The 9,537-nt window shown below is 64.4% G+C and overlaps 1 protein-coding gene across 3 annotated transcripts; it reads left to right on the top strand.

Annotated features, from left to right (window-relative positions):
* Window positions 1–2,125: 2,125 nt before the first annotated feature.
* On the top strand, window positions 2,126–7,942 carry LYSMD4 (LysM domain containing 4). 3 transcript variants are annotated; one of them, XM_002721777.6, is made up of 3 exons: window positions 2,126–2,338; window positions 3,840–4,111; window positions 5,972–7,942. In XM_002721777.6, the coding sequence occupies exons 2-3, from the start codon at window positions 3,848–3,850 to the stop codon at window positions 6,557–6,559; spliced, it is 852 nt and encodes a 283-aa protein (XP_002721823.2). In that variant the 5' UTR covers window positions 2,126–2,338; window positions 3,840–3,847; the 3' UTR covers window positions 6,560–7,942. The 3 variants fall into 3 exon arrangements, with proteins under 3 accessions (XP_002721823.2, XP_051678922.1, XP_008246992.2); XM_051822962.3 differs by having other exon boundaries at window positions 2,198–2,388; XM_008248770.5 differs by having other exon boundaries at window positions 2,214–2,355.
* The last annotated feature ends 1,595 nt before the right edge of the window (window positions 7,943–9,537 follow it).

The following is a 9,537-nucleotide window of genomic DNA, read 5'->3' as shown; positions in this document are numbered from 1 at the left end:
ACCAGTGGATGGAAGACCTCTCTGTCTCTCCTTCTCTGTAACTCTTTCAAATAAATATTTTTTTCTTTTAAAAAAATCACTGCACCGAGCGTCCCCATTCACACTGTCTGAGCATAGCTCTGTCCTTGCCCGGCTGCCCGCCTCAGCTCCAGCACACCACGGAGTCACCCGAGCCCTGCGCTCTTGGAAAACAGTGGAGGTTGCACAATGGGCCCGCTTCGTGTCCCTGCAGTGAGCCCCTTTTCCCCGGATGCCCCTGCCCCCTTCCTGTTTGCCTCCCAAGGCCCGGATCCCAGACCCTGACTCAGGCCTTTCTTTGTCGAACCAAGTCAAGATCCAAGTGCTTGTCCCCAGGGACTGATCTGGACAAAATCCTTAAACACACTTTGCCCAAGGTCCCTTCTTCCTCCAGCCTCACCGTAAGCCTCGGGACCCTCCACCAGCCCCCCGTGGAGCCAACAGCAGACAACCCCAGCACAGAACCGCTGGCCAACGAGAACTTGCCTGATCCGCTGTCTGACGCATCCCAGCTCCCACCCTGTGGGAGAGAAAAGTGCCTTCTGCCCACCTCTGGAGATATTTACAGGGGCCTGGCACCCCATCTGCGTCTCCCAGGTGGGTGGCAGGGGCCCGGGACTGCAGGAAGCTGGATCAGGAGTGGACTAGCTGGGACTGGGGTCAGCCTTCTGCTACGGGATGTGGGCAAGTCCCCCAGGTAACGGTGTGTCCAGCTGCGCCCCAACCCCTACCGCAAACCACACTGTAAATGCTGACTGGCGGGTTGTGGGACTCACCAGGCCACGGCCACGCATCGCATCTCGGGGCAGGAGCACCGCTGGCGGCCCAGAGTTGGCCTCTGGGATGGATTCCCAGGACTTGCACCCGGCACTGCCACCCGCCCCGTGTCTCTGGATCAGGTCACATTCACATCCGCCCTACTGAGCCAGTACTGAGTGCTGGCACTTAGCTGGGTACTGGAGCTAGGGAAAGTGAGCCGGCGTCCACGCGGGGGCACGGGACGGGAGGCGGCGTCCACGCGGGGGCACGGGGACGGGAGGCGGCTTCCACGCGGGGACACGGGACGGGAGGCGGCTTCCACGCGGGGACACGGGACGGGAGTTGGCGTCCTCGCAGGGACACGGGACGGGAGGCAGCGTCCACGCGGGGGCACGGGGACGGGAGGCGGCGTCCACACAGGGGCACGGGGACGGGAGGCGGCTTCCACGCAAGGACACGGGACGGGAGTTGGCGTCCTCGCAGGGACACGGGACGGGAGGCAGCGTCCACGCGGGGGCACGGCGACGGGAGGCGGCTTCCACGCAAGGACACGGGGACGGGAGGCGGCGTCCACGCGGGGACACGGGACGGGAGGCGCGTCCACGCGGGGGCACGGGGACGGGAGGCGCGTCCACACGGGGGCACGGGGACGGGAGGCGGCGTCCACGCGGGGACACGGGACGGGAGGCGGCGTCCACGCGGGGACACGGGGACGGGAGGCGGGTCCACGCGGGGGCACGGGGACGGGAGGCGGCGCGGACGCCCGCACCCTCCCGCGTGGGCCGGATTTGCCAGGACAGGGACACAGCTCCCGAAGTCTGGTTTCAAGGTACAGGGTCACTTGATCGCTCGTGAGGTTTAGCGCCGCCCCAGCCTCTGCCCACGAGGGTTTCAACCCCCGGCCGCGGGGGTCCCATTCTCCCCCTCAGACTGCAGTTTGCCCTTTTGTGGGTTTCCTTTTCGGGGTACAAGTTTTTCACGTTCACACCTGGGTGTGTGACGTAACTTCCGCGCCTTTTCACTTCAGAATTCTTGAATTCAGAATTCACAGGCGGGCGGGGTCGGACACCTCCGACCGAGGAGAAAGCAGCGGCTCCCAGCAAGCGGCCGCCAGCACGGCCCAGGGGGCGGGGCGGGGCGGGAAGGGCGGGGGTGGGCCCAGTCTGAGGCCCCGCCCCCCGGCCCCCGCGCGCTCCTCCCGCTCCCTGGCCTCGGCCCCGCCCCCAGCTCTGCCTCTCTGGGGCCGACCGCTCCGCCAAGCGCGCGCGTCTCAGGGTCCGCCCACCGCCGTTCTTATTGGCTGCCTCGGTGGCCCCGCCCCCGGAAGGCCTGCTGATTTTCGCAGCCAATCGGCAGGCTCGGCGGCGGCGGGGCGAGGCGGGCCTGAGCCCTGGTCCCGGAGGCACCGGGGACGGGAGGAGGGGGCCGGTGGCCGTGCCGGGGCCCTTGCGGGCTCACGGCCGCGCTGCAGCCTGGCGTCGCCAGTCGGCTCCGCGGTCTCCTAGGCGCGCCTCCTGCCGCGGGAGGGGCGGCGGCCGCGTCCGCGGAGGGCTGCTCCCAGGTTGTTTGCGGTTGGAGGTCAGAGGTCGGAGGTCGTGCCTTTGTGGAATGGTGGGCCTCCGCGGGTCTCAGCCCGGGGGTGGGCCGCCCTGGGTTTTAGGGTTTCTGTGTGTAGGGACCCTCTGCTTGCGCAGACAGGGCTGTGGGGAAACAGGCCTGAGAAGCGTGCCCGCGACCCCCGGGTGCTCCGGGGAGGAGGGGGCGGGCGTCGGGCCCCGGGCTGAGCCGGAGTGGCCGCCCCTGCCGGCCCCCGGCGCCCGATGCCAGCCCCCCTGGAGTCTGTCCGACGAGTTCGGAGTAGGGGAGAGGGTGCCGTGGCTCGGGGCTGGGCGCAGGGTGGCGGGCCCCGGGCGGTGGGGAGCGGGGGTCTGGCCCCGGGCTGACCCGGAATGGCCATCCCTGCCGGCCCCAGACGCCCGATGCCAGCCCCCCTGGAGTCTGTCCGAGGAGTTTGGAGTAGGGGAGAGGGTGCCGTGGCTCGGGGCTGGGCGCAGGGGGGCGGGGAGCGGGGGTCTGGCCCCGGGCTGAGCCGGAGTGGCCGCCCCTGCTGGCCCCAGACGCCCGATGCCAGCCCCCCTGGAGTCTGTCCGAGGAGTTTGGAGTAGGGGGACGGTGCCGTGGCTCGGGGCTGGGCGCAGGGCGGCGGGGAGCGGGGGCGGGCCCCGGGCTGAGCCGGAGTGGCCGCCCCTGCCGGCCCCCGGCGCCCGATGCCAGCCCCCCTGGAGTCTGTCCGAGGAGTTTGGAGTAGGGGAGAGGGTGCCGTGGCTCGGGGCTGGGCGCAGGGCGGCGGGTCCGGCCACTTGCGAGGACTTGGTGAGCCGTGCGGTGGCCAAGCCGCTGGCGAGGACGTGGTGAGCCGAGCGCCCTGAGCGAGGTTCTGGGTTGGGGATTCCCAGCGTGAGGAGGCCGGGCGGGCCACACCTGCCCTGCCGGGACCCCGGCCGCCTCTTGAGAAATCTGTCCTGACGTGGGTGTCGGAGGTACAGCCGCGGAGAAGGGGGTAGGGCGTTCATTTGTTCTTTGCACAAAAAGTGCACAGTTAGAAAAAAGGGCGTCTGTGTTCCGCCCGCCTGCGCTCTCAGCCAGCCGGAGCCGGTTCCTGGTGTTTGTTTGTTTTGTTAAGATCTGTTTATTTATTTGAAAGCCACAGTCACAGAGAGGGAGAGAGAGAGAGCATGAGCGTCCAACCACTGGTTCGCTCCCCTGATGGCCGCAACGGCGGGGGCTGGGCGGGGGGAGCCGGGAGCTTCATCGGGGTCTCCCACGCGGGTGCGGGGCCCAAGCCCTGGGCCATCCTCCGCTGCTTTCCCAGGCCAGAGCAGAGGGCTGGATGGGCGTGGAGCAGCCGGGACTGGAACCCGGCCTCTAAGGGGTGCGGGCAGAGCCAGCGGCTTTGTCCTGGGGCGTGTGACTTGGGGAGGGGCTGTCTCAGGACCCTTGTGCTGCAGCCAGGGGAGGTGGTGCAGTCCTGCGTGGAACTGACCCTCAGCCTCGGTTTCCAGCGACGAAGATGAGGCAGGAGGAAGTGCTGGCCAAGCCCTTCCAAGGCCCGGCGGCCATCTGCAGGACCGCGACCAGCCACGTGTACGTGTTTCAGGACGCCAGTGGGGACTCCTCGGAGGACGAGGCACAGCCGGGGGCCCTGCGGCCTCGGGGGAAGGAGCGCCAGAGGCGCAGCGCCCCGCCGCCGGGCGGGGGCCCCACGGTGCTGCTGCAGCGGGAGCTGGCGCCGGGGGACAGCCTCAACAAGCTGGCCCTCCAGTACGGCTGCAAAGTAAGACCCGACTGCACGGAGGGGCTCGGGGCGGGGCACCCGAGGTGGCTGGGGCGCGTGCCTGTCCTGTTAGCCCTGGGCTCACGTGCACGCGCTGTCTGCATGGCCCGCGCCGCCGCCCGCCCTCTGCCCTCCGCGGTGAGATTCTGAGAGCGTCCCATTTCCCCCTCCGCGGAGCACCCCGGCAGGGTGTATCCAGGACCCGAGGCGGCTTTGGCATGCTTGCTTTCCTTGCTACTTGTGCTTTTTCTTGTTGGTAGCTTTATCTGGTAAAATTTCTCCTTTAAACCTGCATGATCTGGCCTCTGTGTGCTGTGCACCTGTATAACCCTGCTTTTCTCTCTAATTATGTTTGCAGCATTCAGAGTGACTAACAATGGCAAAGTCAGTAGGCAAGTATTTGTAGAGCGGCTGCGTCTCCTTCCAGATTGGAGCCGTTTCATTTTGCTGACCCTGTGCTGCCCATCTCCACAGCCTTCAAGGCTGTGTAAGCTACTTAATAAAAAAGTCTTTCCTCCTTGAGGGCTCTGTCGTTCATCTGGCCTCGGCCAGGTCACGAGGCACTGTGTGGGGGCTGCAGCCTTGCCCGGGGCTGCAGCCCTGCCGGGGTGCGGACGTTTGCACGTGGGTCACTGTCAGTGGGCAGCCCTGGGGTCTTAGGACCTGGCCGCAGAGGGAATCCTGCCCTGCAGAGGCCCCAAGAGATGGCGTTGGCTTCTTGGAGTGCTGGTTTCTGATACATTCTTCAAGAATGTGCAGAGTGTTTGTGGGAAAATGGAATTAAAAGAGAAGTTTATTTTTCCACGAACTTTTTGAAGTACACTCCGATAACGTGTCTGAAAAGTGATGGGTTTTCCTCTTTTAAATAAGCACACTCGCTGCTTGTTGGGGACAAAGACCAAGTGGCCTCCAGCCTCCCGGGCGTCAGTCTCAGGACACGGGACATTAGAAGTGGGCCCATGCCAGTCCAGCCACGTGATGCAAGTGGTCGCTCATTGAGTAAACGCAGGGCGGGGTTGACTTGCATGAGGCGGCCCCGAGGCCTGTGGGATTTGTCCACGTCCCGAGGCTCCCAAGTCTCCCGTGAGCTTCCGCACGCAGGCCTCGCGGGCCCACTTCCCCCACGTCTGTCCCAAGAAAGATTCGATGGGCCGAGGCGTCGGTCTGGAACCTTCCGGCACCTGACGAAGCTCAGCCGCGCTGCCGCGTCCTGAGCTGGACGGAAGCGCTCAGCCCACGTCCCCGGCCGCGTGCCCGCTCCCTGCGCTTCCTAAGCAGGCAGCTCTGAACTGGGGTGAAGGAGCCACAGGTCGCTTTTGTTTAGAAGACGAGGTTGTGTGTCCCACTGTGCTTCCGAGAGAGAAAACGTGGTAAACCTTAAACGTTAGTGCGGGAGAACCAGGTCCGGCTGTGCCAGTGGAGTTGGTGGAAGCTCGTGTGTTTGGTGCAGACTCATTCCCGGCGGCGGCTCTCCCCGGGCTCAGGGGTGGGACAAAGGCCAGGCAGACGTGGCACTGCTGCCCCCCAAGGGAAAGGTGGCAGGAAGGGGCTCTGGCCAGCTTCCGGGGCGTGAGTGTCACCCAAAACACGGTGCAGTCGCGAAGGCTGTTTTAAATCTGTTTTCCAAAACTGATCCTCGATTGCTCAGACTTACAAATCCCTGGGAAATTCTGCTTATTCAGCCATTGAGCTGTGCACGAAGGCTCCGTGGGAGCCGGACACGGCCACACAGCCGACACTGGTCCCGTGTGCCACCGCAGTGTCAGGTGGGCTGGGCTCGGGTCGTCACCCAGCGAGGTTGAGGCGCTTTCTGGATGTTGACTCGTTCACACGTTCTGTTTGTCCTCACGGCTTCCCTAGGTCGCAGATCTCAAGAAAGTCAACAACTTCATCAGAGAGCAGGATTTATATGCCGTGAGATCGATCAAGATTCCCGTGAGGAACCACGGGATCCTGACGGAGACGCGGGAAGAACTGCAGCCCCTCGCAGGCCCGTCCCCCGAGGCCGGAGCGGCCTTGGCCGAGCTGCCGCGCGCGGACGCCCAGGCCAGCCAGCTGACGGATTTCTTCCAGGGCATTGACCGGAACATCGAGCGCGTGGTGCAGTCCCAAGCCTTCCGGAGGGAGGGCGGCTGCCTGGAGACCTCCGGGCAGCCGCCGCTCCCGGCTCCCCCCGCGCCGCCGCCGAGCGGCGCCGACTGTGGCCTTCGGTGGTGGAACGCTGTGGTCATCATGCTCCTCGTTGGCGTGGTTCTGCCGCTGTTTTATTTGGTCTATTTTAGAATACAGGCTTCTGGCGAGGCCCCGAGTGGCCTGAACACGACGTCCCCCAGCAGCTCGGTGGCACTGAGTGCGGCGCCTGGCCAGGCCCCCAGACCAGCGACCCCAGTGCCGGCCGGCACCTCTTCAGACGGCCGGTTAAGTCACACCACCCCGGCAGGGCACTAAGGCCCGGCTTTAGCAGTGGCCTCGGACACGCACCAGCTGTCACGGCCACGTCCTCGGGTGTGGCTGGGATGTACAGACATGTTTCAGAAGTCACTACCGTGTTGCACACCACGCTGACCCCGGGCACCAGCTTTGCCAATCCAAGGCTGCCGGATCCAAACTCCCAGTGCCCTCAGCCCGTGTATCCAGAGAGGAGCAGCAAGAGGCAGCTGTGTGTGACAGGTGGCCGTGTCGTGAAGACATCTAGCGGACTGGCAGCCCCAAGGTCACCGTGCTCCGAGGAGAGGCACGCCCTTGGCCGAGGGACCTGCAGCGCGGGAGCGCCTGGCGTCGGCTCGGCAGCGCCCCTGCCCGCTGTGACGTGGGGACTGGCGCGGAGTAGTCTTCCGTGTCTCCAGGGGACAGCACTGTGGGCTGCTGTTGCTGTGTCCCCAGGTGAGAGGGCGGCGAGTCCGTGTGTCAGGCCCCACTTCCGGTTTGCCTTTTGCGGCGGTGCTGCTCCTAGGGTTGGGGAAGCCCCAAATCCCAGCTGCCGTCATGGAGCGATGCCTGCGTCGTGTCTTGAGAGCCGCCCAGCTCAGCCTCACAGGCCGACTGCCTGGTTTCCCCGCGGGGGTGTCCCCACGGTGCTGGGACCCAGCGCTTGCAGTCGCATTCTGGGAAGCGGACACGGGTCTGTCACCAAGGTCCCAGCGTGCGCCCGGAGTAGCAGCCTTGTGCGTACCTGACCTGGGGCGTCCTCACCACTTTGCCGAGGGCCCGGGCGCCACAGCGGGTGCCCTGGAATGACGTCTGTCTACAGTGTGGCTTGTCTTAAAAGACCAAACACAGAGAGGCCCGAGGTGGCCCTGACTGTGGAGGCGGCAGAGGGCCAGGTGCCTGAGGGAGAAGGGGCCTGCCCAGCGAGGCAGCGGGCAGGGTGGGAGTGGGAGCCGGCCGCTGCCTGCGAGGGACAGGGCTGGGGGCTCAGGCCCGGGGCCGTGGACCCGAGAGCAGCAGTGCCGGGGGGCTGCTGAGCTCGCGGGGGCTGTGGCATCGCACGCCTTTGGCCTGGAGATGAGTGTGAAAGACCCCCTGCAGGAGGGGGGGCTGCAGAGAGGCCGCGGGGACCTGCGGTCCCTCCTCTGCGCTGTGTGTGACGCCGTCTCCCCAGGTCCAGTCTGCAAATCTAAATCCTCCGCCAGGCTGTGTTCTGGTCGGGCGAGGCGCTCTGGGGGGCGGGGCCGCGCGCCTTGGCTGCAGAAGCCCTGCAGGTGGCTGCTCCCCCCGCCCGCCGCGCTGCCCGGCCCGGGCCCGGGGGAGAGCCGCTGCTGCCCGGCCGACTCCGAAGGTCCGCTCTCGGCTTTCCCAGTGGAATAAAACAGTATCTTCTGTGAAGGAAAAGCGGTTCCGTCTTTGTTCATCTGGGCGTTGGCGACTGCGGTCAGGCGAGGTGGGCTGGGGCCGGCGGTGGCCGGTCCGAGCCGGGCCGGGGCCTCGCCCCGTGCTGCGCCCGCCTGCTCTGCGTTGCGTGTGGGAAAGTCTCCAGGAAGAGCAAAACCGGTCATCTCGGTCCTCGCTGGAGGCCGTGCGGTTTCTTTAAGGGCTGCCTGCAGGAACTCAGTGTATCCTTTCCAACCACTTGAGGAGGCAGGCCCTCGTCCCCATCTACAGATGGAAAAACTGAGTGTAAGAGCAGGGAGCTTCCTCCTCATGCAGCTGCTCGGAGTCTGCCCCGAGCCCGACAGTCCACTGGTGCGGGGCGCCGAGGGGCTGAGCCGGGCATGGCTTCGGAGAGGGGCGGAGAGAATTACAGTTTCAACTCGTCCACCGGGGCAGCGACCTTGGAGTGGGAGGAGGACTGACCCAGAGCCTGAATCTTGAGAACTGGACGCAGCAGGCATCTGGCTAGGGCTGGGAGGGGCAGTCTCTCCAGCCAGCAAGAACACAGGAAGTAAGAACGTGCAGTCGGTGCAGCGGGTCCTGCGACGCATGTGCCTAAATACAATCTCAGAACACACGTGGCGCGGGTTGGAATAGGTGACTTGAAGCCAGCGCCGCGGCTCACTAGGCTAATCCTCCGCTTTGCGGTGCTGGCACACCGGGTTCTAGTCCCAGTCGGGGCGACGGATTCTGTCCCGGTTGCCTCTCTTCCAGGCCAGCTCTCTGCTGTGGCCAGGGAGTGCAGTGGAGGATGGCCCAGGTGCTTGGGCCCTGCACCCCATGGGAGACCAGGAGAAGCACCTGGCTCCTGCCATCGGATCAGCGTGGTGCGCCGGCCATGGCGGCTATTTGGGGGGTGAACCAACAGAAAAGGAAGACCTTTCTCTCTGTCTCTAACTCTGCCTGTCAAAGAAAAAAAAAAAAAAATAGGTGACTTGATTATGACAAACCCTGGCGCGGTTTCCTTTATAATTCTGTTTGGGGCTCACGTTTCTGGATCTGTGGTTTTAAATAATTTCATCTAATTTGGAAAAATTCCAGCCATTATTTCCTGAGATTTTTGTCCTGATTATTCTCCAATTACAAGTTCACTGTTTGATGTTGTCCTACACTTCACTCTTTCGGTTGTTTTTAGAAGATTTATTATTTGAAAGGCAGAATTAGAGAGAGGCAGAGTAGAGAGAGGCCTTCCATCCACTGGTTCACTCCCCAAGTGGCCGCAACGGCCAGAGCTGTGCCGATCAGGAGCCAGAAGCCAGGAGCCTCCTCCCGGTCTCCCACACAGGTGCAGGGGCCCAAGGACTTGGGCCATCTTCCACTGCTCTCCCAGGCCACAGCAGAGAGCTGGATCGGAAGTGCAACAACTAGGACTTGAACTGGCGCCCATATGGGATGCCGGCACTGCAGGCAGTGGCTTTACCTGCTACGCCACAGCCCCGGCCCCTGGTGTTTTGTTTTCTCTCCACTGACCGTTGGACATTCTATTGGCGTTTCCTTTGCAGTGTCTGTTCATCACATCAGTGAACTGTCCTTCAAGTATTTTTTAGCCTTTGGAG

Source organism: Oryctolagus cuniculus, chromosome 12 (genome assembly GCF_051225735.1).
Source record: "Oryctolagus cuniculus isolate XC-2025 breed Fujian yellow rabbit chromosome 12, ASM5122573v1, whole genome shotgun sequence".
In the NCBI taxonomy this organism is placed as follows: domain Eukaryota; kingdom Metazoa; phylum Chordata; class Mammalia; order Lagomorpha; family Leporidae; genus Oryctolagus; species Oryctolagus cuniculus.
The sequence above is the reverse complement of the archived record's forward strand: the minus strand, read 5'-3'. Positions and strand labels throughout refer to the sequence as shown.